Source organism: Passer montanus, unplaced genomic scaffold, assembly GCF_014805655.1.
Source record: "Passer montanus isolate IOZ18808 unplaced genomic scaffold, ASM1480565v1 scaffold37, whole genome shotgun sequence".
Taxonomy (NCBI): Eukaryota; Metazoa; Chordata; class Aves; order Passeriformes; family Passeridae; genus Passer; species Passer montanus.
Window position 1 is genome coordinate 4917151 of NW_024368485.1, and position 27384 is coordinate 4944534.

The following is a 27384-nucleotide window of genomic DNA, read 5'->3' on the forward strand; positions in this document are numbered from 1 at the left end:
CTGCAGACTGGAGAGGATTGGACTAAATTATACAGAACATACCAGTGTTCACTGTTTAGGCTATCTATTAACTGTCAGTCAAACTAATAACAGCAATTTTTTCACTAATTTTCTTGGTGCAGCTGTTTATAGAATATCCTGGGCGGGCTCATTGCAGGAGACACATAATAACACAGACATCAGGAAAAAAGAGCCCCATCTTTTGTCCTCTGCTCCTCATGAAGACCATGCTGTAGTGGGGGAAGGGGATCCTCAGAGTAAATCAACAAGATCCTTAATCCAGCCAGCTAGAAATCATCTGATGAAGAAATTCTGGGAATTGTGACTTGTACTACCTTCAGCTGGTGATTTAGTTTACCTGTCTCCTCTTCCCACTGCTGAATTTAAAAAAATAACTCTTTATTTGTGCTGTTTCTACACATATTGAATCTCTTCAGGTTGAGCATTTTAATTCAGAACACACACACACACACACACTCTTCACTCTGCTAAAACAACTGACACATTGCTACAGGGAGAAGCAGATTCTCCACAGGTCTGTTATTGATTTCTTTAAATAACTCCTCACTCTGTCACATCTGCTCCTTGACTATGAAGACAAAGTGCCCACAGAAACCTACAGAACCAGGTACAGTTTTCAGGAGCAAGTAAGTGTTGTGTAGACAAGAAATCTTTTGCACAGGAACAAAGAGGTGGGGGACAGGAAAGCATTCTAACTGAAATTTTTTGTCCTATCTGCCATGATTTTAAACCATGAATTAACCATACTTGTTGGAAACAGGTCACCAAATCATGCTGCTGAGAAGGAATCCCTCCTGCCTCATGTCCCTTTAATGATCACCTGGTTTGAGAACAAAATGCTGAGATTTGTGAGACTTCCACCTTTAATCCATGATTTCAGGGACATAAAATTTAGGTCAAAACATCATTATGAATACAGAGACAAACCCAGATGAAACATCATATTTGTCCCATGGGCCCACAAATCTTCTTGTATTATAAAACCACCCCTCCCGGGGAGCAATAACTAAAACAAAACATTTGAAAGGACAAAGAACTGGTCTGAAGAGGACTAGAAGCGTGCCAAGGCAGCGTTTGGAGAGGATCAGGGTGTGCACTGGTACTCACAGCTCCTGCCTGAGCCTCCTGATCTTGGCCTTGGCGTCGGCGAGCTCCACGCTCAGGTGCTGCCGGCTCTCGGTGCGCTTCATGCCGGGGGAGCCGCACGGGGACTGCGCGGCCGAGGCGTGCGGCAGGAAACGGAGGCAGTCCCGCTCCTCCGACAGCTCGATGATGGTCTGAGGGGCAGAGCACAGCCTAAGGTCCACAGGGGTCCCGCAGAGCCACCTCTGGGGGGTCATTCATAGCAAATGCTGCCATGGCATGACAACCATGGAAAGGTTTTGGCCATCGAAGAGGTCACAAGTTCTACCTGCAGCTCTATGCCTAAAGTACAGAGCTGTCACTGTCACATTTTCTGAAAGATCCTCTTTGCCCAGGATTCCTCTCCTGGGATGCTGAGAAGCCTCAGAGTTTGTTTTGCTGCTTTTGAATTTGGTTGGAGATTGTCTATCCAACACATGAATTGTTTTTGTTTAATGACCAATCACTGCCCAGATTTGTCAGACTCTGAGGAGAATCACAAGTTTTCATTATCATTCTTGTTAAGCCTTCTGATGTATCCTTTCTCTATTCTGTAGTATAGTTTTAGAATAGTATTCTTCAATATAATATAATATCATATCATATCAAAAAATAATAAATTAGCCTTCTAAGATGATGAAGTCAGATTTATCATATTCCTCCTTTGTTCCAGGGACCCCAGAAACTACCACACACAGATTTTGAACAGGACCTTCTGCTATTTTAAATTTTGTTTTTCACTTCAGACTTTTAAGGCCACAAAACGGCCAGCATTCAGAATGGATTGGGTAATGAAAGGTGTGAATTCCTTGAAAACCACCACCTCTTGAATAAAGATAAATGTGTATCTCTAAACAAAATGGTTCTTCAGTGTGCAGCAGCACCCTTGACAACGAATGAAGCACCAGATCTACAGGAATATTCCTATTTCCCCCTACAAATAAAGGTGTTAGCCAAATATGAACATCTCTCATGGTTTAAAGTATTTTTCCTTTGCTTTGCACAAAGGCATCACCCCTATCCCCTACCCTTTATTCCTATCAAGGCTGAAGAACTGTCAAAGGAATAACTGGAATAAGTGCAACATTGACACATCCACTCCACTGAGGGGCAAATCTGGGACCACCGAGAGGATTCACAAATAAACTTTTTAGTAAATACAGTTCTGTTCCTTGATTCTAACACGGTACAACAACTGTGTCTCAAGAAAAGCCTGCAAAGCCTCCTCTCCTGGTATGGATTCTGCTTTGTCCCCCTCAAAGCTGGACAACAGGACATGGGAATAGAGCAGCTTTCAGTGACTGGCTTGCAAATTGATGGGTTATTGATTCCTGGGAAATGCAGCTGATACAGCTTTGGATTCTCTGTTTTCAGCTACTGATCAATGCTAAAGTTGTTTCCCACTCTGGCTATGTGGGAAAGATCACCTCTTCTCTTTTCTACTTTAACTTTCCTACATCATTTAACAAATATGCACAGAGGAACTCCCTGAAACAATGCTCTGGCAGTCAGGAATCCTTGCTTTAACATGTCAGCAGAAAATTAAACTGTTAGTTATAAAAATCCTGAGCTGCATTATCTCAAAATAAGATTTCTTGTATTTCTCTTAAGCCACATCCATACCTCTGAGTGCTCATCTCTTTCATCTATAAGTCTTTTCAAATGCAATGCCATATTTTTCAGCAGAGGCTCAACATACTCTTGTGTCAGCACAATGACATCCATCCACTGCAGGTCAAACACATTTTCCTGATTATGAGTTACCTACATGGGGTGAAATGAAAGAGAAAAAACATCCTCTTGAAATTTTAAGAGTAGAAAGCAAGCAAAAAAAAAAAAATAAAGCTGCAAGTCTACAGGTTAAATTCTCTGGATAAGGTATGAAAAAAACATTTAAAATATATTTAATTGTAAGTAAAGAGTTTTTTGTCTACCTGGAAGCAGCACTTTGTCCTTCTGGCAAGGTGACAATAACATTATAAATTATCTACCACATACATTTGATTGGAATTATATTTTTTAAAGAAATTTGCATATAAAGATTTCACTAAACTAAATTTGCTCTGTGTAACTAAGGAATCCTGGAAGCAACAGACTTGCTTTCTGGTACTGCTCTAAAAATAAAACCCAAAAATGCTCAATCATTAAATCTTTTTGTGAATCAAGTGAAAAAAATAAAGCATTTTTTGCTTACTACAACCACTCAATATGCAAATCACATATGTGATTTACTTGCCATTGAACACGTGCAACTCCCCCTCCTGCATCACAATATTCCATCTCAAAAAATCCCCAAAATGAAAAGCAAAATACCTCCTGAATATGGGCTGCAACAGCTGCTCTGGTATCAAAATCCAGACTTTGGATTCTTTCAATAAATTCTTCTTTTTTCTGACACTAAAAATAGAGACATCTATTTTATACACATTTATATGTATAATTGCAAGTATTTTCATTCCTCTTTTGCATTTCTTAAGAGCTAAAACTTATCAAGCAATGGCCACATGACTAAATTATTATCCAATAATTCTGGTGACCAGTAAATCCGTGGTTTGTGCCATGTTACAGTAATTATAACTTTCAACACTAATTAAATGATACAAGGAAAATCAAATTGAAATGGTACAAGGAAGAGGTTTCTTAAATTGCTACTTATTCAAATTCTGTGATAGTTTATTAAATGTAAGAAATAGTGCAGTGAGTTAATTTTCAGCACTTTACCATTTCCTCCCTTTCTTTAGAGTACCCAGGTAAATTACCACTAATGAAATTAATAACCCATTATGGTGGTATTGGAGGTATTTGTGCAGTAACTGGTGTAGGGTTGTAGCCATTAATTAAAAATCAGATATTCCAATTTTTTAAGGAGTGCAGTTGTACCACCAAAGGAAGAAATGTTTTACACCACCCCAAGTATTAAAATAGTAAGAAAAGAGATCAGCAATTCAAGTTTCATAAAGACAAACATAATTAAACTCACCTGAACTGCACAACCAAGCAAAAGCAGGAGGAGCTTTTTTACTTCTTCAGTACCTGGCTCTGAGAATAAAACAAGAAAAAATGGTAGCTGTAAAATTGTAATTAAAGCTTCTTCCCCTACACCTCAGAAAACAGGAGGTTTTCTTGTTATTTCCATATCATTTATGTTAACCTAGTTCAGAAAACAACCAGAGGAGCTTTCAGCTCAGTCCCTTCTGCCATTTAACTGCCAACTTCCAGAGTAACCCAACAGCTTAACAGCCATAACAATTTCAAATGGAAAGAAAAATTCAGCCCTTCAAAAAGGAAAACTTCAGAGAGACATTTTTAGAAGCTTTGGAGACCTACAATCAAGTTTTCAATGGTAATCTCAGGTGTCTCAAGATAATTACAGAAGTGTTTAAATTATCTGTTGCTCCCAAGTTGGAAGAGTTTAGGTGACAAGTTCATTGAAATTCCTCACAAAGCTGTATTAGATATTCACCTGCACATCCAAAAAATCAAAATGCATTTCCAAATCTGGCCTTAAGTATCTTAATCTCCTAAAGAAGCTTAAGTTAAAGAACTCTGTTTACAGATTAATAAAAATGTTTCTTACTTTTTACATTCACAATGTCCTCATCTTGCTACTAAATATAGAAATATATTCTATATCTAGAACATAAATGCCATGAAGCAAATGCTTCAAGGATGACAAAACAGTTTAGGCATTGACTCAAGCTGCTGCTTTTGGAGGGAGCTACATAATGTGCATAATCCAAATGATCATGGAATACTGCAATTTTTCAAGGGGTTTCTCAGGTAGATAAATACATTAAAAAAACATAGACTCAAATGGGAGATTTTTAGTCATTTATTCAGACATCCTGTATCCCAAAGGCTCAAGCTGTGAAGTCTTTTATGGAGAAACAGAAAAACCACCAAGGAACATGTTTCACCAGAAGCTGCTTCAGCTGAAGAAGGGGAATTCCACCTGACTTTCTGCCTTCTATCAATAAAGGTTAACAGGAATACTGCAACAGGAGGAATCCAACAGCTCATAGCCCACATTCACTTACCCCAATAAAGTAATCACACTTTCTTAATTTTTAAGCAATCCCTGAGCTCCTCTTCACTGTTCATCTCCTGACTGCCTTTCAAACACCTGCCTGAATATTGATTCCTTGTCTCTCCCCCACGTTCCCTGAAGGAACAGGGCAAAATACTGAACCACCTCAGCTTCCCTCATCTCCTGCTTTTCTTCCTTCTCCTCCATCAGAAACACAGAAATAGATTATTCTCTTCTACACCCTTCAACCTGCTGAGCTTTGTCCCTGCCCTGTGCCACAGTTTGATTTTCCCTGTGCTCACCCTTATCCCTGACTCTCACCCCCCTGCAGCCTTCCATCCTCCCCTGCCCTGCTCCCTCAGGAATATGGACTTGCTTTCATCTTCCCCCTTCCCCTTTGCCTCACCATTACCCCTCTGTAATTTAATTTAACATTTACAATCACAGGCTGTAGCTTTCCTCCAGTTTTCTCCTCCAACTGCCTTCCTGTCAATCAGCTCAGGAAATATTTCCTGATCAAATCCCTGCTGAGCTGTTTTATCAAAGCTCAACTCCAGCCTTCTTTCTCCCTGCTTTTTCCTCCATGAGCCAAGTGCCTCTGGTAGCTGCTCCTGCCATCTGCAATTTGGCATCTTCTGGGATTTCTCTACTAATTATTCCCTAAGTGCAAAGGGGAAAAACTGGGAAACATCCCTGTGAAAAATCACACCTCCAGCCTAAGTTTTAGTGGACTGAATCCAAGTCTTGATCAGGGAATTGACTTTTACTCCAGGGCTTGCCTTGATGCAAACAGATTTAACACAGCAAGTGTCTCCAAAGATCTCTGAGGTTTCATTTCCCTGCACCTGCCCAAAAAAGAGCCTAAAAACCCACGTAGGGATGAGATCCTTTTCCAAGCTGACACAGCAAGAGCAGCCTGACTTTGGAAGGGGAAAGGTTCTGGACAGAACCCAGAAGAACAGGTCTGTATTCTAGTTCAGACCACACTCTGTGATGAACTCCAGCAGGGAGCTGAAACACCTTCAAGAATGTTGTCCAAGCATAACAATTTTTTTTTAAATATGATGCTACACTACAGAAAAGTCCAAATTTTCTCACAAATCCAACAAAATCCCCACAGAAGAGCAAAGCACACACCAGCAGAGCTGCCAAACCACAGATCCCAAAACACAAAGACACTTCCTTAAAAATGACCAAAGCATAAAATTGAATGTATACAACTGAATGCAGCATTATCTCTGTGGGTTTTGATAGTGCATTTCCAATGAAATGTCATCTTATACTAGACAATATTGTGGAAACATTTTCTCTCAGTATCTTGAACAGAATAAAAAATGTCACTACAAAACAATATTATGAGCTGGGGTTTTTTAAATCTGTTTTTCCAGTAAATCTGGTTTCTAGGCAAATCCAGGGAGTCTTTTGAAAACCTGAAGAGAGTCTGGAATCAAAATTAAGAAAGCACGATGCATTCTGTTCTTTTGGAAAGGAAGAGACCACATTCACACTTCTTGGTGCATATGACAGCAGCTGCACATATAAAAACTGAAAAAGCTGTGACCTCGGAAGCAAAAGCAGCAATACTCAAAAGCAGAAAGTAAAACCCAAAAGAACTAAAGCAAGATACCTACAGAGATGGGATAGTGCAGATGGGAAATGGAAAATACCAATGTCATGAGCCCTGGGATTGGGAAGTGAGGAAACACAGATGGTTCTTCTGGCTCATGAGGAAGCCCCTGTCCCACAGACACAGAAGCGTGGCAGAGAAGACATCCCAAAGAAATCAAAGCAGCCAGGGGAAGCTACACAGCCTGTTAGAGCAGTTCCTGACCTCTCTGCTGAGGTGTCAGAACGTCAGGAGGACAACACCTGGGGCACATTAGACCTAGGTAAATAAATTCTGCCCAATCCATAGTGGCTCCATGCAGGCCAGGTGTGTCTGCTCCGTGCTTCTGGAATTGAGAGCATGGTGCAGAGATTCCCAAGTGGCTGTGGACAGTCAGCTGGCTCCACACAGGCTAATTTTCTTGGTCTGAAAATTGCAACTCTCAGAGCTGGAAGCAGAGAAGGTGGGAGCATGGAGAAGACAGTGTCAGTTCAGGGGAGAAAACAAGAAGGTAATTGCAATATTTTTCAGGTACGGATGCAAGAGAAGCAGGAGAGTTTGGGGGAAGGAGAAACAAGGATCAGGAGCTGGATCAAGTGAGATGCATGGACTGCCAATTCCCTCAGCGGTGACACAGGTAAAGGAAGTTGAAGGTGCAGTAGCTGGGAGTATGTGAAACTTTAACTTTGTGCCATCAGTGGTTCACTGGTTGCTGGGAAATGCACTCGGGCTCAGTGTAAATCCTAGTGAAAGCCAGGGCTGAGGCAGAACACATTTTTTAGAGTGTGGACCCTTTGTGTGGACAAAGAAAATCATTATTAAATCATTACTCATCATTATTAAGCCCCTTATTTGATGAAGTATTTAAACAATCTTCTGTTGAAAGGCTCAACACTACAGGAATTTTATTTCCATTGAAAGAATATAAATTACCACACCAGTATACATTTTTATCTTAGTCAAAAATAAACTTACCAGAAAAAGGATTTTTGCCAATTATTAACACATTTGGCAAAGACATCATGATCAACTGCTGCAAAGTCTCCTATAAAAGTTAATTAAAACATTATTTACATCATATGTACTGAATGAAAGCAAACATCAAATGCCAACAGCCGTTTCAGTATTAATTAAACAGTTTTGATGTTTTCCAGGACTTCATGCAGACAATTCATACAATACTTAATTATTTACATTCTAATTTAAAAAAACAACTAACAAATATGAGTTACTTCTACAGAAGCTTTGTTTTACTGGCTTGCACAACCACCTCACACAGCAAAATCCTCTCGTGGCAATGAGCTGGCTTAGGGATCATAAGCCAACAAGATCCTGAGCCTCAGAATGCAGCAAAACCCTTTAAATTTATTATGGTCATGTTTCCCTGACTAACTTATTGATACATTATTTGTTTTATTGGCTCTAAGGTGCATTCCTACTGCAAAAAATCAATTTCTTTTATTTCACAGTTTCTTTGGGCTCACCAAAACATGCATGTAAAAATCCCAGGGGTTTTGCTGCAGTGACACTAGGCCAGCTGTGATTATGAGGGTACAAACCCCTGTCTGCACAAATCACATGGAATTTTTAGCTGGGAAGTGCCACACACCAGGCAGCAGCTCTGCCTATCTGTCCATGGATTCCATCAATGGAGCTCCTGTAATGGCTGTAATCGGGTCAAATCCCCAGTCTAGACAGAGCCTAATTCTCCTGAAGCAGAATAGTCTTTCTCCTGTTCCCAGATATTTATTCCCAGCAGATGCCATCCTATAGTTCAGGCTTTTTGTTTTTCCACAGTGACAGATCCATTACTATACAAAATGCTCCTACTCAAAAGCAACATACTCCAGAAGAGCCCAAGGCACACACCAGGTGCCACATCACAAACAACAACCTAACACAGGTCTACTAGTTTTAGATCAAATTGAAAAAAAAACCCCAATATTTCTTGAAAAACACCAGTAGAAATTATTAGCTACAGCTGTACTTGGAAGTTCCCACCAGTTAATATACAACATCAAAATTACATCTGAATTGATTAATAGTAGACTGCAAAATATCCATTCCCACTGGACATGCCTAAGACAAATTATAAGGAGGGACAAAACAGCTCTGACCTCCTCCAATATCACAAAATTCAACCAACTGTGACACCTGTACTTCTCAGACTTTGATAAAGACTATTTTCAAATAAAAATAAGACATGAAGTGCACCACAAGATGTTTGAAATAAATATAAAACAGATAAAATATAATGAATTTAATGGGTGTTGACAGCTACTACGAAAGAAAATCACATATTTTTAGAGTGGCTTTTTGTTGTTTGCTTTTGTTGTTTTTGGGGGTGGTTTTTGGTAGTATCTCAAATAATCCCATGATGCTATCATGAAGCTGATCATGTATCAAAGCAGAGGATGAGCAGCAGTAACCAAAACATGTGTCCTGAATGGACATGATCACCTGTTTCCTTACAACACCTCTGCCTTGCCCCAGAGATCTCTGACACCTTTTCTGTCCCTTGGTGTTTCTGTCTCTCTCTCTCTTGCACAAACTTTCACAGTTCACTAGCATTTATTTTACTGAAGATTTTCACCTCCTCAGTCAAATCTGCTGAGAGTCATGGATGCTCTCTGGATTAAACCTCTCGAGCCCACCAAAAATTTAGAATCACTTGTCTCGAACAAACTGCTGAGAACAGTTCCACACTTACACTGCCAAGAAATGCACACACTCCAATTACTGTTCAGGATTGTAATTCCACAGAATAAGAAAGATGATACAGGAACAAAAAATTGACTAATCTAACATAACACCTTAATTTTGAATGTTACATTCTACCAGTGCAGGTTTTGGACAAGTATATCGACAGCACCCATGCGATTTTTCACTAAACTGTGAAAAATAGTGATTTTTCACTAAACTGAGAGAAGGTTTTCCACAGATGTTATAAAAGCACATGGAACAAAGCAGCATGGATAAGAGCTAGGTTAACACAGTGCTAAAAATCCCAGATTCCCACGTTCATCAGTGTCTGATGCCAAGCCTCAGTAAAATCCTCTCTCAGGACAGTGAATGGTCTCTGTCCCCTCCCTGGGATCCCGGCATTCCCAGAACAGCCCCAGGCCCCTGCCTGTACACTCAGCTTTCAGGAGCACTGGGGTGTGAGGCTCCTGCTCCCCCCAGGCTAAGGGAGGCTCTCAGCTCGATTCCAAGGCATCCATCAAGCCCCAGCTTTCCTGCCTTGGGGAATTTCACAGGTGACAGGAACTCAAGTGACCCCTCTGTGAAACAGCCCATCCTTTAACACTTCATCTACCACAAAGCACAAACCTCCCTGCAGGCACTGTAGGGAGTGAATATCTACACATGCAAAAAGCAATTTTAGATTCCAAGGAGCTCTCCAGATTGGAGAATAAATGCCTTTACTCCTGCTAGAAACACCAGCCCTTCAATGTCTGCATGGTCACCAAAACCCTGAAAGACTGGGAAGGGGAGAAAAGAGTATAAAACAGCTGAAAGGGCAGTTCAGTATAGCTTGGGCCACTAAAGGCATGGTGACTGGTTTTGCCATTTCTTAAAAAAGAATATTTTTTTATTTTAAAAATGCTGTAATAAACTTGTTTCTATCACAAAGTTTTGGAGCAACATCTGCAATCCTGAACCATCCAAAGGTACCTAAAATCAGCAATTCTGCCTGGTCCTGAAGCACTTGGACTGGTGATACCATGAGGCCAGTGCAGGATGGGGAATGCTTTGTGTTCTAAAAAAGATCAATCCTGTCAGTGTTTGTGCCTTCTGTTGCACCAGTTGTGGAACACTAATGCCTGGGGGAAAATGCCTTCAAGTAAGGAAAGGAAAAGCATCTGGGCCTCAGCAGGCAGCACATAAATCCATGTGCAGGGGCTGCCAAGGAGAGAAGGGTGGAAGTGCTGGGAAGGTGTTCTGTGGCTGGCCAGGGCAGTGACAGCTGGGAACTCTCACTGCACTCCCAGTTTTGGGAAGCACACACTGTGTGTGTCCCCCACACTGTCACTGTGGGGACACAGGAGGAGCACAGGCTGGCCAGGAGCTGTGGGGAGAGGCACAGCAAAGGTTTTCCCCCAGGTCTGGGCTCTCCTGGCAGGAAGGAGCAGGGGAGTGGGGAAGGGCACTAAAAGCCACACTAAAGGGACACTGGTGACAGCAGCAGAGCCCAGCTGTGGAGTGTCCATGTGTATAGCACCCTATCCAGCAGGTACAGGACCAGCTCCTACCAGGTACAGCACACACTTCAGCATCCAGCAGGTACAGGACCAGCTCCTACCACTGCATCAAACTGCAGTGGCTCTTTGACAGCTCTTAGATCCTCACTCAATTACTACAAACTCCCAAATTCTAAGCCCAGTAAAGTTCATCACATTTTTCTAACAGAAATTCCATTTTACAAGACTAAATGCACATGTAATATTCTCTCTCACTGGCACAAAACTTGTTTCAACTCAGAAAATACCAACCACAGGAGTAACTGCACACACAGAGTATTCTGTAAACAGATCATCATTCATACAGAAGTGTGTCCACACCACCTTTATACCTGTGAACAGTGATAAGAAATTTGACCAGATATCTAAACAATCATCCATACAAGCATCTCTTGCTCATCTTACTCCTGTTACCCTTAAAGTCATAACTACAGAAGAAAATTTAGAAATAATTCCAGGCAAAACATAACACCACAAACAATTACTGACCTGATAGTAAGTTTTTATTTGCTTCACCAAAATAGACAAATTTTGAATCCTTAATGATGCATCATTGTTTACTTTTTTGTTTATCCTCTGATTGGCAGACTTTGGATTGCTGCAAAAAGAAAAAAGAATACATTAAACACCCTGAACATTAATCTTTAAAGCTTTCTCTATAAAATAAATGGTAGTTAATGTGCCAGCACAGCCATTCCTTGTCTTGATAACCATGCCTTGTTTTTCCCTCCAGAAATCAATAAGGAGTTGTGGAAGATGGAAGGAGCTTGAAATGTGTCTCTGACACAGTCAGCCAGCCTCACATTCTTGTTTGCTGCCAGTGCAGCCTGAAACTGGGAGCCCACCACAATTCCCAGGGAATGGGTCTGACAGGAAAGTTTTTGTGGCTATATGATGATATTTCACTAGGAACAAAATGCAATTTTTAACTTTTAGAACGATGATGAATATGAAACACATCGTGCTAACACACACTAAACTGGTTTAAATGTATTTACAGATTGTTGGAATGTGACAACAAAGGGATTATTAATTGGAGTTTTGGTCATGTACTACCAGACTTTTCTCTGGTTTGTCTTGCCTTCAGGGAGGAAATCAACCACTTTTTCCTTCACAAAGCAGAAAGGATCTGAGGAAAGGCAGTTGAGTCCCCCTTTTTCAATACCTTGTAACACAGAGAGGACAGCAGGACAACCATTCACTGGGATTTCCCATGGAAAACCATGCAGAATCAAAGCACACCCCATAACACTCTCTGAAATGTTTAAAGCATTCCTAAGGAGATGGCAAATGTGAAGTTTCTCATTTTACAGCTTCTTGATAGAGTTGCACAATGCAACTTTTGATATTTAATGGTATTACTGTATTGTTTAATGACATTATCACCATCAGATAAATGAGAGCTGGCTGGGATGCTGCTCTCAAAAACAAACTCCCAATTTTTCCCTGTCAAACCAGGGCTCCCAGCAGGGATATGTGTCTGCTGGCTCTGGTTTTATTCAACATTGTCATTAATGATTTAAACAATGGAATGCAGAATACACTTTCCAGAACAGCCACTGGCAAACTTTAGGAGGAAAAAAACCCCAAAGAACAACCTCCAAAAAATACTATGGCAATGGAGAATGATCCTGGTAATGTGCAAAAGTAATGGAATTCAATAACTCACTCACAGGCAAGGATTAGAGTCAGAATCAAATGCAGAGAGAGGAGTTATTTGCTATAAAACAAAAATGACCTGAATATTGTGGTACCTGACTGACTCTGATGCAGTTTATCCCTTTGATTGGTAGTTTCACATACTCTCTGTACAAATATTATATATTTTTCATTTATATATAAGTTACCTACACAAACTTTATTTGCCTTTTACAGTAGCTTAACTTTTAACATATCAAATTTTGTTTAGAAGATATATTTATGTCTTTTCTTCAGTTTATTGCTATCAGCATTTCCTGCCTTACAAACACAAATAGAAATAACAGAAAAACCACTGCTGGGAAAGGAAGTCAGGTCATATTAAAAATGCACCTCCAACACACAGACATTTTTCAAAGAAAAGCAGTAGGCACAGTATCTTTTTTCTGTATTTATTACTATAAATCTAGGAAAATTAGGACATGGGTAATTGCCTCATTCCTAAATGCTCATCACCATGTTCCTAAAAATATTATAAACAATTAAATTACATTTTAGAACATATTAGCCAAACCATGTGGCCAAGATGTGACCTTGGGTTTATTAGACCAGCCAACCTGTAGCTGTAAAAGCTAAATGGGCTAAAAATAATTATGCTTTGCAGACACACAGAACTGGACTCCTTTCCACACTGAATTCATTCAAATTTGTTAAAATCAGAAGAGAAAATCCACAATAAATCCTGCTGACCTACAGAGATCAGCTGAAGTCTCCTGTTTCCACATGCATCTCTCCAAAAGGCCGATTTGGGCCCTTAATCTTCATCTTTAATCTTAATGACCATGGGATTATCTCTGGGCTTTTTCATCATCTTCAGCAGCATTTCTACAGCCACATTTCAGATGCCTCTCCCTTTAGAGCACCCAAAACAGGGCACAGGGGCTTCCTGGATCTTGTGCCAGCTCTTATTTTAGCATCAACACCAAAATTAGTGTGCAACCACAAGAACTCAAAACACAAACGTCATAAAAGCTCAGGCTTTCCATTTTCTGATTTCCAAAGCTGCATTAGGATATTGAGATTGATCCTGGATGAACAAAAACTTTGACATTTGCATAGCCCTGGATCTTCATGACACCACAGGATCAGCCCAGACAGCAGGGAAGAGCTGCTTTAACAACCTCACCTCCCTCTACGACAAGCTCAGTGACCTGCTTAGTGCCAAAATGATTCATTCCTGGAGCTTAAAACAAAGTTGGGGTTTTTTTTGTTTTGGTTTGGCTTTTTGTTGTTGGCTTAAATTGCAGGAAGCAGTTTACTGAGGTTGTGAATTTTTGCTGGAAAAACTTGGGCTGCAGACGTGCTCTGGGCACGTATTTTTACCACTGGGAAAACTCCACTGTCCAGTTTCAAGATGCTCTGCTAGTGCAAAAGACCAGCAGTTAAAATCAGAGTATCAGTCTTGGGACAACCTGGTGCACAGAAAAAATGCATTTTAGTAATTTTAAACTTTTCCAAAAGATTATGGCAAAGGGTCCAACAGAAATCCCAAACTCCAAGTTCCCTTAACATTTTTCAGTAGGTAGTGGTAACAAGAAGATTAACCCACTGTTTTTAAAGTTCAATAAAAAAGGAAGGTAGTGAGATATCAGTACTACTCTCTACCAACCATTTTGAATTTAATTAAACATGTACCCCAAATAACTCACTATTGGTAGTAGATTCCTTTTTCTGCTTTTTTGGTAATGAATGTCCTCTTGGCTCATTATTCTTCAACCATGAGAGGTCAGTTCTTTGACACTCTCAATTAGTACTTGTTAGCCATGACTAGGATGAGTGACTTGGACAAAAAATTGTCTCCCATGCTTGCCAGAGTGCAATCCTGCTCTCAGCACCTTCCAGTGCAAACAGGACTTCACCTCTGTGCTACAATAACTGAGATCTTTCTAACCACATCATGCCATTAAATTATTATAAACACAGACTGTTTATGGGCTACCTACTAAAATCACCCTGTGCTGAAAAATAAACACTGAAAACTGAGGGATTCCCACCAAGCAGCCTCTGTGCTGGTGCTCAGCAGAGCTCCCTAATCTTCAGCCACTGATTTATTTCTACCTTTCAGATTGTGTTAGAACTGTCAGGTTTGTGTAAGGAACAGCCAAGCACAGACCTGACAGATCCCTCCTCACACCAGTGTCATGAAAGGACCATGATCAGGTCCTTGAACAGGAAATTCCTTATTTTAAAAAACAACTAAATCCATCTTCACTTCCAATACTGATAACCACGTCTCATTTTCTCAAAGACTCCAACCTGAACGCTTGTTAATCTGCTGAACAGCATTTTAAATATTATTTATTTAGCCAATATAGTTCATCATCTTAAGTATTGATATCTTAATTTGTCCCTCTTGAAGAGGAAATAATATAGCAGGCTGCTGGCTGCACATTTCCATTTGATGTTGTTTGCAGAACTGTATTTTTTCAGGCTGGTCCAAGTCATGGCATACTAATACTTTTTACTAAGCAGGAAGTCTGATGTGTAACTGTTTTTCATACAGAAAGATAAAATTCTAAACATGAACTGCCAGAACCTTCTAAGAGCAGCTCTAAACTCATTTACAGTTCTGGAAAACTAATTTATTAAAGATTTTAATGAAGTACTTATACCCATAAGTTGAACTGTTGAATTTCTATGACCAGTAAAATGTTTATAATTATTATATTTTTATTAATGCAAAACAATTATGTTTATTAATATATCAGGTTCAATAACACTGAAATAAACAGGATGATCCTGGAAATACAAATGCAAATTAAATCATTTTGAAGATAAAAAGGTCTACTTTGCCAGCTTAAGACACAGCTTTAGAAAGCAGCTTTTTAAAACCGTCAGATTCTGGTGGCTACTAGAAACATTTTTAAGGCCATCCATGCTCTGAACTGCTCCTTTGATGAGGTGGGGACACTGAGCTGCTTCAGTGGCAAACAGCCCAGCAAAATAGGGCAAATCTGTCCAGAAGTCGATAGGAAGCAGAGCGGTAAAAGATACCCTTAAGCAATTTCACATTTAAGAGCAACCTACTTCTGACAAGAGACATTAATTTCAATAGCAATAAAACCAGACAGGAGCATCTATCCCAATCATGCTTTAGTTTAAAACTCCTGATTACAGAGGGAACTTCAGTGATTTTGAAATACTACCAGTGTCATGAATCACAGATTGAGACTTCATATAATCAGGGATTATGTGTCTTTAATTTTTCATTGACCAAAATCTATCAGAAATGGGAATGTGATAGCTTAATGGCCTCATGCTTAAATCTATGCAGACTGCAAACCAGTTGTGTCCTCCCTTGCCATCTGTTCCTTGATGGTACTTAATGATTAAGTCTGGTATCATAACGCAGCCTAATTTGAAATATACCATTGTTTGATTGTATTTGGTGAGTTCAGTGAAATGCTACCCTGTGGTTCAGCTTACAGCAGCACAGCATTCACTGGTACAACTAAATGCTGCATGCCTAATAAAGTTTATTTTCTGCCAGCTCCTTTTAACTGGAATGCTGAGGTTCACTCTTGGTATCTGTCAAATATTTCAGTCATTAATGATAACAGAGTTTTGGAATAGACTTCAACTAAAAAAGCAGCATCTTCCTTAGTTACTACTGGCACAAAAATAATAAGCATGCTCTAAACGTGTTTTACAAAGAGACTTAATACAGAAGTGTCCTTTTACTGACAAATAAAAAAAGTGAAAAAACCCCAAACCTGGGCTTTTCACAGGAGAATAATTGATAATCTTCAAATTGCTTAACATTTTACAATCTACCTTTTAGTTGTAAAACACTGTATTTCTATTCTTGAGACAACAATGCTTGAGCAGCAACCAATGCAGTGTTGAAATGGTCATCTGCTCAAACATCTGAAGATGCCCCAAACACTGAGACACACTTTGCCACAAAATCAGTACTAATACCTCCATTTCACGGCACTCTGCTAACTCTGCACTTAGCAAGGACTGACTGTGTGCGCCAGAAGTTCAACAGCTGTATCCAACGTTTTCTGCCTCGTGATCATGCGAGCTTTAGGAAGCAGGCCTAACATCAAAAGTCTTTTGGCCCTTGCACAAAACCCCACTTCCTAGGATTATGTCCAACATCATAAACTGTTAGGAGGCTAAAGCCCTATGCCTACTCAAAAATAAAAAACAACCAAACCACCACCAACAGGCCTAACCCAAACAGAGTGGCTGGTGGGATCACAGGGAGCACTGCCAAGAACAAACCCGTGCGTCCTGAGCACATGCAGACAGCTTCCCTCTGCCAGCCCCAGCTCAGCATCCCAGCAGCTCAGCTGCTCCCAGGGCAGCTGCCCGGTGCCTCAGCAGCCTGGCTGGCACTGCAGCACAGGAGCTGCATGGTTCCTCACGGCTGCAGGCTGCTGCAAGAGCTGCAGCCGTGCCCAGTAACCCTGTGTCTCCCTGCTGCAGGGATGGGAGCTGCTGCACATCACAGCCTGGCTGGCACTGCAGCACAGGAGCTGCATGGTTCCTCACGGCTGCAGGCTGCTGCAAGAGCTGCAGCTGTGCCCTGTAACCCTGTGTCTGTGTGGTCCCCCAGCGGGTCCCATCAGCCTGGAGACATCCCCTCACATCCCCACACTGCCGGGTGCACACGGGAATGTGCCAGCAGCCAGGCTGAGCCACGCTGCATCTAACAGGTCTGCTGACTGATCTTTCATTTCTTCCTCCCAGGGTTTAAAAAAGAAACAAAATGAAGTCCAGAGCAGCCCAGATTTATTTTTGTTCTCTTTTCCCTAGCTGCAGTAAAGAAGATGTATGCAGGTGAGTAAAATGTGTGAGAAAACAAGAAAAGAGGTAAAACAGTTCACCTGTCACTGACTAAGCACACTCTTGTGGAAAAGACCAAAAACTCCCAAACCCTCAAGTTCCAAGTTTATAGAGCAACCACCATCGTGATCATCAAATAGTATGAAATAACTTTATTACTATTGTTTCACCTTGACCTTGACTATTCTTTTCCTATCACAATAAAATGTAGCATGTAAAAAAAAAATAAAGCCTTCTGTCAAAAACTGAACCTAGTGAGTCACTGCTGACCACACCAAGTAACCTGGGTGAGCTCCCCACAAATCAATGAATAGCACAGGTGGCAAAAGGTAATCTGGCTGCCACCAAATTAACAAGTGTCACTCACAGAAAGGAAAACCTACAGGATTCAGAGCAGCACAGAACACTTAACACACAAAATAAACACAGCTAGGTATTAAAAATTGAGAATTCCCAGAAGAAACATCAACAAACAACATTTTTTTAGTAAAGAAAAACATATGAGAACCAAAAAATCTGACAAACACACTCTACCCCACAAATTTAACTATCTTTCAAGGAACACCTTGGTTTTTTGCTTGGTTGGTTTTGAAGGGTTTTTTTAACTACAGAAGGTTTAGCAGGAAATATCATTTGAAAAGGGAGAATTAAACTGCTGTAGTACTTGCACCACACAGTTTTCCAAATTAAACTAAACCCAAAAGTTGCCCAAGGATGCAAGAGTGTACAGGCCAAAGGTCAGGAAAGCAACAACATGGACACACCACAGAAGCAAAATACAGATGATCACCAAGCCTGAAGTTTTGATTTCTACTTCAAGCACTGCGTGTTATTTTCCCTCTCAGAGACAACATTTTTTACTTCTGAAATGAGTCCAAATTTTCAAGACCTATTCAGTTCAGTACCAAAAACCAGAGCAGTTGAGAACTACCTGACTTTGTGATGAACACCTCAAAGCAGCTGACCACGGGGACTCTGCAAACACTGTCACCCCAGCAATGCTGTGACACCGCTAACAGCAGCACTGCCAGAGCTGCAGCACAAGATGCAGCCTCACCTGGCACCAAACATTCCTGCAGGCAGGAAATGCTTTCACAGCACACCTTGGGAGGAGCATTCTGCCAACATGAAGGGATTTGTTTAGAAGAAACATCAGGTTATGAAAGAAGCAGAGTTGTCATCGCTGCCAGGAAGCAGCAAGCAGCAAGAACAGAAGACAATGAACACTCATTGCCCTGAGCAAATGACATTTGTGGAGCTAACATGATTTCTAAGACGTTTAAAATATTAATGTAAGGGAAAATTACTATGTAGGATTTTAAAGCAATACACGTTTATGCAGTCTTCTTTATTTAAACTGAAAAAAACTTTTAAGAAGAGTTTGTAAGGACAAGTTTCTTTTCTTCTACCCTAACAGCACCACACAGTAGTATATACTTTGCTTTATTTGATAATCACAGCACTATCAAAATTATTTCTCCTTTGAAAGACTTGGAAAAACGTTCACTCATTTTACTCTTGAATTTAAACTTGCCCGAAGCTACAAATTCTCAAGAAAATTAGTTCTCACTTCAGAGTCACAAATAGTCTGACCACAGCCTCAGTACCCAGCATTAACAACTACAGGAAATACAGATGTGTGATGGCACCAAACCTACACAAATATTGCACTTTTAGTGACTAGAAAGGTCTTCAGCTGTACAAGTAGCACCACACAGATTTCCATGAAATACTTTTGGTTGGAACACCATAACTGTAGATAATTCCATTTCTTATGAAGGGAAATAAGCCCTCTATAAGTAAATTATTAATAATAAGTATTTGCATCGTTCTCTAGACCCATTGTTAGACTAGTGACAATGTGACATTTGCCTCATACATCTCCCAGTATCTGTATTCTGGTTTTGCCCAGCACACACAATACTCCAAATATACAGCAAGTGTATTCCCAAGCCACCAGGAAATTCCAGCAGACACTTTTTGCTCAGGGGCTTATTTAAGAAAAACAAAGATACCACACAGAGAAAAACTAGAGCAAATATTTCCCTGAAGCTTAAACCAAGATAAAATTCTGTAATAAACCTAAGTGGACTGTCTTCTGTCACTAGAGGAAAGAAAGCAAGTATTGGAGTGTCTCTAAATGTGCAACACGAAGATTCACCCAATGGCCAGGAATACAACAGAAACCATTTATGAGTTCAGCCCTTACAATTTCCCATCCCAAAATACAACATCAGGCCATTTTTGCTCGGGTCAAGCAGTAGCCTTGCTTCAATTCCAAGCCCTGGCATCAATTAATCCCATTAAACAAAAGGGAGGCATTTTGCAAACAGTGCTCAACAAATGCCTCTGGAGCATCTTCAGGATAAAGACTGGACTCTAAAACAAAGCACACAAACTCAGACACTCTCACAGAGTTATTCCCAAATCATCTTTGACCACTGAAATCATGTGCTCTAACAAAGCAGCATCTTGGAAAAATATCTTGATCCCTAAATAATTACTACCTAGGGAAAAGTGGTTCATTATGAAAGACAAGGAAGGCAAGAAATTGCTATTTAGCTTAGAGAAAAAAGAGGAGGAAACAAAAATAACAAGAACATATGAAAAAACACAAAACTCAAAAAGTCCCTTCTTTACAGAAGAAACAAATGAGGAAAATCTAGAAGTAAATCTTAAATTTGGTGCAAGATAAGATGAGCTTAATTTAGCATCCAAATTCAGTTAACTAGGTTAGTTTTCACAAGAAAGATCAGAGCACAGCAATGCTTTCCAAGGGTTTGTGGTGGAGAGATCCCCAGACCAGCCAAGAAATCTGAAGCAGCACAGCCTTGCCACTGAAGGGGACAAGCTGATCAGCCAGGTGTCTGTAGCCAACTTAAAACTGGATTTTACTGCAGCTCTTATTCTCATGGAGTGCTCTGAAACAGCATGCAGAACGTGAAATGCAAAATTCTCTGGAAAAGAAACTGCAAAGCCATGGTGAATGTATGTTCTTTCCTTGCCAGAATGCTTTCAATGCTGAGACAAGTTATTTTGATATTGCATCTAAGATGGCTATTTATGGAACAGGTTGACAGGCTGAATTCTCTGTATGTATTAAAAAATCATTTTAAATTCAGTTTTTATTCTATGGCCCAAGGTACTAGCCTAGAGTAAGAATGGATTCAGTGGCAGGCTACCAAAAAAAAGATAAGGAGACAGAGTCAAAGAAAGGTAACCAAGAGGGCACATGAAGGAAAGAGGAAAGAAGTGGATGTGGATGTGTAAAGAAAGGTTAGATGATTTAATTCCTAATCTTGAAAACCTTGCACAGAACAAGAGCGAACTACAGAGTAGTTTTCTGCTCAGGAATGAATCAGGGTCACCAGGATGAAGGAAAGTGGACATCAGCTGTGGAAAGGGTACAAAAGCATAACAAAACCTAGTAAAACAGAGACGAGCCAAGATAACCACTTCAAGCAGTCCATGTTCAACCCTTGCACTTTCCCCTCTACCTATCAAAAACCCAAGCACCTCACAGGTGCAGGTGTCAGCCTGTCTCCCCCTCACCTGCCCAATTCAGAGCTCACTGCAGGCTGATGGCCCCATCTAAAATCATTCATCATTCCAACTAAGAACTTTCCTCTTCTCTAACCAAAAGGGTTTCATTTCAACAGTCCTGGTGCACATTGTGCTGAACCATTTACTGAAGAATTTGCTTTTTTTACAAAAAAAGTGACTGTTACAAATTCAGCTTTCCTGAAGAAAAATCTCAGCCCTGCTGCTTGCAGAGCTACTTTTGGGAGCAACAACTCTCACGAAGTCCAAGTGACACCTTGCACCTGTGGAAAACCTGACAGAGCACATCTGGGAAGTGTGAACCTACGCCATGAAGTGATAAAGTGTGGACTTAATAATATCTGACCTTTTTCTAAAATACACCTTCCTACTTCTGCTGCCAATGCCACCGATTTCCTTCTCCTCAAAACTCTTTTCCATTTCCCCACCCAGCCAGGGCCTGGCTGAAGCTGCCTCTCCTTCCTTGGTCTTCCCAAGAAGGAGTTAATTGGATTGAGTGGCTGCACTCTTTCACAGAGCAGCTGGCTCCAGCACTGGAGACCGAGTCCAGTTTTCAGGGGGAGATACAGGCAAGCCAGAAGTATGGGCTGGCAGGCTGAAGTGCTCGGAAAAAAGCACACAAGTGAAGGCTGAGAGCTGCAAACAGCAGCCAAGGAAGCTGTCCACATTCTAGGCACACACCAGCAGCGTGGTGGGAGGAAACAGGCAGCCAGTCCACCTGGAAAATCTGATGGTGTGAAAGGCCTGCATGTGGATTCAGCCAGAGAAAAACAGTGGGAGAACGGTAAAAGGGGAAAAACCCAGGAGAAGAATAAAAGACTTCATCCTTGAAGTAGTTTTCAGCACGTCTGGATGCAAAGACTGATATGGAAAGTATCACTTAATTTATATAATTAAGACCAAAGTTATAAAAGGCACAGCAGGATGAAAGCAGCCAGGTTTTCCAGACAGTGGATTAAGTTAACTCAGTTCCAGAGTTTGGTTCTGTCCATTACAGCCTGGGTCCAGTACTGTACTTCTTTTAAACCAGATTTATTTCCATAAATACAAAGCACAGTAAAAGAAAACAATTAAAGCTAAAATGCCGTTTCAAGTCTTTGTTGCTTGACCAAATATTAATGGTGGTGGTAAACGTAATGAAAGCCCCAATCTTGTAACTACTTGCAGCTGTCTCTTTTTATTCAAAGGAACCAGCAAGACTCTTGTCAGTTTGGGAACCACAGCTCATACTGAAAGACTTTCATCGTTTCTTACCCAATCCTACTGGAATTCAGTTAACAAGTATCAGAGAGCAAGACCTATCAAAAAAGGAAATAAATACATCACAGAAAATGAGTGTTTCTGTAAAAATATTGCAGGTTTTTTTGGATCAGAGGAGTTTATAAACAGTACAGTGCTAAGGCTATTAAAAAAAACCTGAGGTGATGTTAATCAGGTTCTGGAAAAATATCTCCAGGACAACTGAGTATTATTTTACTGCAATTGTAATATGGTGTGCAACAGGTGACTAATCCACTGAATGACACTGCTTCACTGAATGCAGTACCAAACACAACAGATTCTGCTCAAGCCTATGACACTTTATAAATAAAATGTTAGAAGCACTAAGACACAGAGGTGCAGTGAAGGTATGAAGCATTCCTGGCATGTTCCTCCACCTCCCTGCCATGGCAGAACACCAGTGCAGTGATCTCGTGCTCTGATTTATTTCCAAGATGCATGACCCCTTTTTTGTATCAAAGAGCACCAAGATAAAGGCTCAGATTTAGAAAGACAGATGGGTTTCTATGCACAAGTATCAGATACTGACTGATCCCAGCAGAAGGTAAGTAACTGGATACCTCTGAAGCATGGGACCTAAATTTAAACAGGAAATTAGAGACATTCTCTCAAGTTAGGAGCTAATATTATAAACACTGGGAATCTCCTTAATTAAAAGTAAAATTAAAAAAATAATATCAATTGGCCTGTAGCATCTCCAGCAAGGAAGAGCCCTTCAGATGTAACTGGTCACTGAACAGAATCTGGGAAATTTTTCACATGTCCCAAAACATCCAAAGGTAAAAAACATACAAGGAATGCAATGAATTCTCTCATGGAGGAGGTACTAATAAACTCAGTGCTGATAAAGCTCAGCACCATCAGCACCCTGCAACAATTCCAATGCTGACACCTCTCTGCCCTGTCTGAATCATTGCAATTGTTGAAAATAAAATTGATCCAGACAAGCACAAGGAGAACCAAATCTGGACTCTCACTTGCAGGTGATGGAGGGCAGGATTAACTCTTTTCTAACTGAACAAAAAACCTTCTCTAACTAACAAAGCCAGTTTTTTTTTTTTGACTGTGTGACTATTTACAAACCATGCCTAATCCAATATTAACACCCACTTTTATGGTCACAGAATTTGTTTTTTCAACATTTGGCAAGAAAAAGGTATGTATTAAAGTCCATATGCAGCAGGACCACAGCACCTCTAACAGCCCCCACTGCCAGAGCTCCTAACCACAGACCTCTGGTTCTCAAGTGAAGTCACTGAGCTTTAAAAAAAACCAAACCACCAAAAAAAAACTTCCCCAAGCCCAACATTCTGAAGAAAAACACCCCTCTTTTGAAGTCACATGACACAAATATTTCTGCCACATTTCCTCAATATCTGGTAGTAATGAATGAAAGGAAAATAAAAGAAATAAAAATGGAAAACACTGGAAATAATCTATATTGATGATTAGTTAGAGCTGCATCCTGGAAGTGTTTTTGCAAATGAAGACACTTGTTTAATAGGTGGATATTCAAAGTGAACAGGACCAAAAGTTAACACAGGTTTCCACAGTGACTTCACCACAGACACGACCACACTGCAAAACATGAAACAATTTTTCCCCTATTTCAATCCTGGCACAAAACCCAAAACAAACTGAACTTTCCTAAAATATGAACAGAGTTCTAAGAGGCAATTCTAAGCAGTAACCAGCCATGATACATCCCAGCTCCCAAAAGACCTTCCAGTACAGTGACATATTTCTAAAATTAATTTCATTTGTACACCAATGCTTTTCCACACACCTCCAGTTTGAGGTAGTTTTCACTGTTCTGAATACCAAAATATATATTTTTTTAATTTACATCTCCAGTGTGTATTTTTTTACACTTACACACCCAGTGCTTCCTAAGTACAGTAATCATGGCATGAGGTCAAGGATGCACAAAGTCACAGCCAAATTCAACACACAGTGCCTCAGGCATGGGAATGTTCCTTCTCCAGTTTTCCATTTTACATCCATGCATCAATTTATATTCATATTAAAAAATTGACAGGAAAAAAGCTTAGGACCATATTCTTCAAAATCACCTTGTTCCACTGCTAAATTTGCCTTCCAGCTGTCCAACTTTTTTATCCCATAGAAGTTCTACAGAGCAAATGAGTGGCCACAGCTGACAATCCACTTTATGCAATCCAAGAAAAAAAAAAGAAAGAAGTCATAAAATAAAAATACTATTCTTCAGTGAAATGCATCACTTAAAATTCTTATTAAAGTGTGCCAGATTCCACTCAGAATTTTTTTTTCTTCAAGAAGTTCCATTCCACCGAGTTTTCCATGTTTTTCAACATTAGAGTGAATATTAGAAGTGAGTAATTGGGAGTCTTAGTTGTACAGAAATAGGTGACAAAGAAAATACTGGTTTCAAAAGGCTGTGAATTCACACTTCCATGTGGTAAAGTGTTGCTCTTTTGACACAGATTAGTTACACAAGCTGAACACCAAGGGTAATAACTTTCAAAGCACTAAATATGAATAAAAGCTATAAACAGAGCAGGAGGATGCCCATCCCTGAGCAGTGTTCCTGAGGAACAGCTGCCAACACAAGCTGCTCACACACTGATGGATGTACCCAGCCGGCCACAAGCCCACAGCTTTTCATACCTATACAGAAAATGGATGTATTTCTCTGCAGGGACTCAAAACACCAAAAAAAAAAAAGGTATGTAGAAATTTTTGCACTAGTAACACTTTTATGATTATATGACTAGACACCTGACAAGTGTTACTCTCCAGCATGACAGTAGTGGGCAACATTCCAGTCAAAATTATGATTAACAGAGAGCCTCTGTAAAGGATTTTTCCTGACAAGCAGAGTTTTCAATAAACAGTTTATAACCCCATGCAAAAACGTTTCTTCTGTTGGGTATAGCCAGAAATCACTCTATGCTCACAATTAAAGCATCAGATTTACTGCTCAACTGCTATCTACTCTAATTAGGAAGGGTGGAAAATGAAGAGGAAGGAGTTTCAGAGCAGCCCTTTTGCTCAGTGAACAGCCCTGTGTGAGTTGCATGCCATCCTTAAGTTGCATGTCACGTGCACCAAGATATGGATTAGAACCTTATTAGCCAAGCAAATTTATTCAAAATTTTCTTTATGAGCATGACTTACAGCAGGATGAACCTTTTTTATGCCTCTCAGTGGAAATCTGAGGAAACTATTTACAGTCATCCCATTTTCCAGTAAGTTCTACAATGATGATTCAGCCTGTATCACACTATACATCCTGCAAATACATTGCTCGGACATTCGGCTGTGTGGAGCCGGGATCTGCCACGATCCCAAGTCTCCTCTTAACCCACCACACGACCGGGTCACGCACAAATGAAAGTAATTTACCAAGGTCAATAAGGGGAGCATAAGGCAGCAAAAAAATACAAGAGAAACAAACCAGCAAAAAACTACCCCAAGGCAGCGCTTGCCCACACTCACATTTGCAGCATGACTTCGTTCAGATACACTCCATCCACCAGCGCCACATATTCCTCCAGGTTGGTCCCGTTTCCTCCAGCCAGCGGTCCGAACGTCTTCACCTGGAACAGAAGCAGCAGCAGCTCCGTGACACCGAGTCCAGCTCGCTCCCCTGCCGCAAGGCTCTTCTCAAACAATGAGCAAATTACACCAGGAACGTGTGATGAGGGGAAAATGAACGCTTACCCAGGTGACAAGAGGGCTCGACATGAACTGCTCCAGAAGGGGTGTGAAGATCTCGTTCTCCATTTTACAAAAAAATGGTTAACATCAATGCAGCTCCTCTGATGCAAAAAAATAAAGGTAAGTCCCTTCACTGCAGCAACTCTCTGGAATGCTCCAAGGATTCAGCTGGAGTGAGTGAACCCCATTTTTACCAACAAAAGTCAGTGCACTGGCAAGCGGGATTTATCTTCCTCTTTCAAGAAAAAATGCATCCGCAAGTCCATCTACGCGTATTTCAGCCTTTCCATTGATGCCTCTCCCTTCCTACATAGCGAAGAGGTGGAAGGAAGGAAGGAAAGAAAAGAGGGAGGCTGCCTAGCTACTGGGATTCTGCATCAGACAAAAAAAAAAAAAAAAAGAGAGAGGAAGGAAAAATCTGCTTCAGCAGCGGCAGCGCCTCAGAAAGGAAGGAAAAATTCCAGCGAAACTCCGCAAGCTCATCCTGCCCCTTCCCCACAAAAAGAGCCCCAAGCCCGGGCGAGGGGAGCAGCGAGGGCAGCGACCCCCGCCCCTCTCGCAGCCCCGGGCTGCGGCTGCACCGGAGCCCCGCTGTCCCCCGCAATGGCACCGACAGGGAACCGGCCCCCGCAGGGATCGGGGGCTATTTTAAATCAGTTCCCTTTTCTATCCCTTCCCTTTTCCACTAAACTACGACGCCAGAGAGCGGCAGGAGCGGCACACGCCGCCCGGCCCCGCAGCCTCGCCCTTCCCCCGCGCTGGCCGCTCCCCTCAGGCTCCGCTCTCCCCTCGCCGCTCCCGGAGCGCCCCCCGACCCCTCCCCAGCTGCTCTCCTGCCGCTCCGCCACCGCTCCCGCGGCACCAGCTCCGCTCCGTTCCCCACCCCGCGTCCCCCCGAACTGCGGGGCCACCTCGCTTCAGCCAGCGCGGCCGCGCCGCATCGCTCGCCTCGTCCTCGTCCTCCTTCCCTCCCTGCCTGCCTCCCGCCCTCCCTGCCCGGCCGGCCGCTCCTGCGCGCGGATCCCTCCGCCGCCCCGAGCCGGGTATCCCTCCGCCGCCGCTCGGGGATGGCGGCGCGATTGGGAAGGGGCGGGGCCGCGGCGAAACCGCTGCAGGACTCGCGCCCGGCGCGCGCGCGCGCGCTGCGGCTGCGGGCACCGCTCAGCCTTCGGTGCGGTGAGGGGGGAGAGCCTCGTCCTTTACCCGGGAATAAAGGTGTCCCTGAGGGATGATAGTGCCCTTTCAATCCCCCTTTTGGGGGAACAGAGGTGCCCGTGAGGGAGATGCTGTTCCATTCCCCTCTTGTGGAATAAAGATGCCCGTGAGGGGATCAC

General features: G+C 41.5%; 1 protein-coding gene across 21 annotated transcripts in view; it reads right to left on the bottom strand.

Moving 5' to 3' along the window:
• CCDC88A (coiled-coil domain containing 88A) overlaps nucleotides 1-27046 on the bottom strand; it is a 67919-nt gene extending 40873 nt beyond the window's left edge. For 19 of the 21 annotated variants that reach the window (XR_005628385.1, XM_039716970.1, XM_039716972.1 and 16 more), the window contains exons 1-8: nucleotides 26054-26245; nucleotides 25829-25929; nucleotides 11507-11615; nucleotides 7752-7821; nucleotides 4124-4182; nucleotides 3457-3540; nucleotides 2767-2907; nucleotides 1129-1298 (exon numbers count right to left, since the gene is read on the bottom strand). Coding sequence is in view for 20 of the 21 variants with exons in the window: in XM_039716970.1 (XP_039572904.1) it covers nucleotides 1129-1298; nucleotides 2767-2907; nucleotides 3457-3540; nucleotides 4124-4182; nucleotides 7752-7821; nucleotides 11507-11615; nucleotides 25829-25929; nucleotides 26054-26116 (797 nt within the window). In the remaining variant the exon portion in view is untranslated. Of the gene's footprint in view, nucleotides 1-1128; nucleotides 1299-2766; nucleotides 2908-3456; nucleotides 3541-4123; nucleotides 4183-7001; nucleotides 7225-7751; nucleotides 7822-11506; nucleotides 11616-25828; nucleotides 25930-26053; nucleotides 26246-26961 lie in introns of those variants that run through there. The other 2 variants (XM_039716955.1, XM_039716968.1) reach the window with 2 other exon arrangements.
• Nucleotides 27047-27384: the final 338 nt, after the last annotated feature.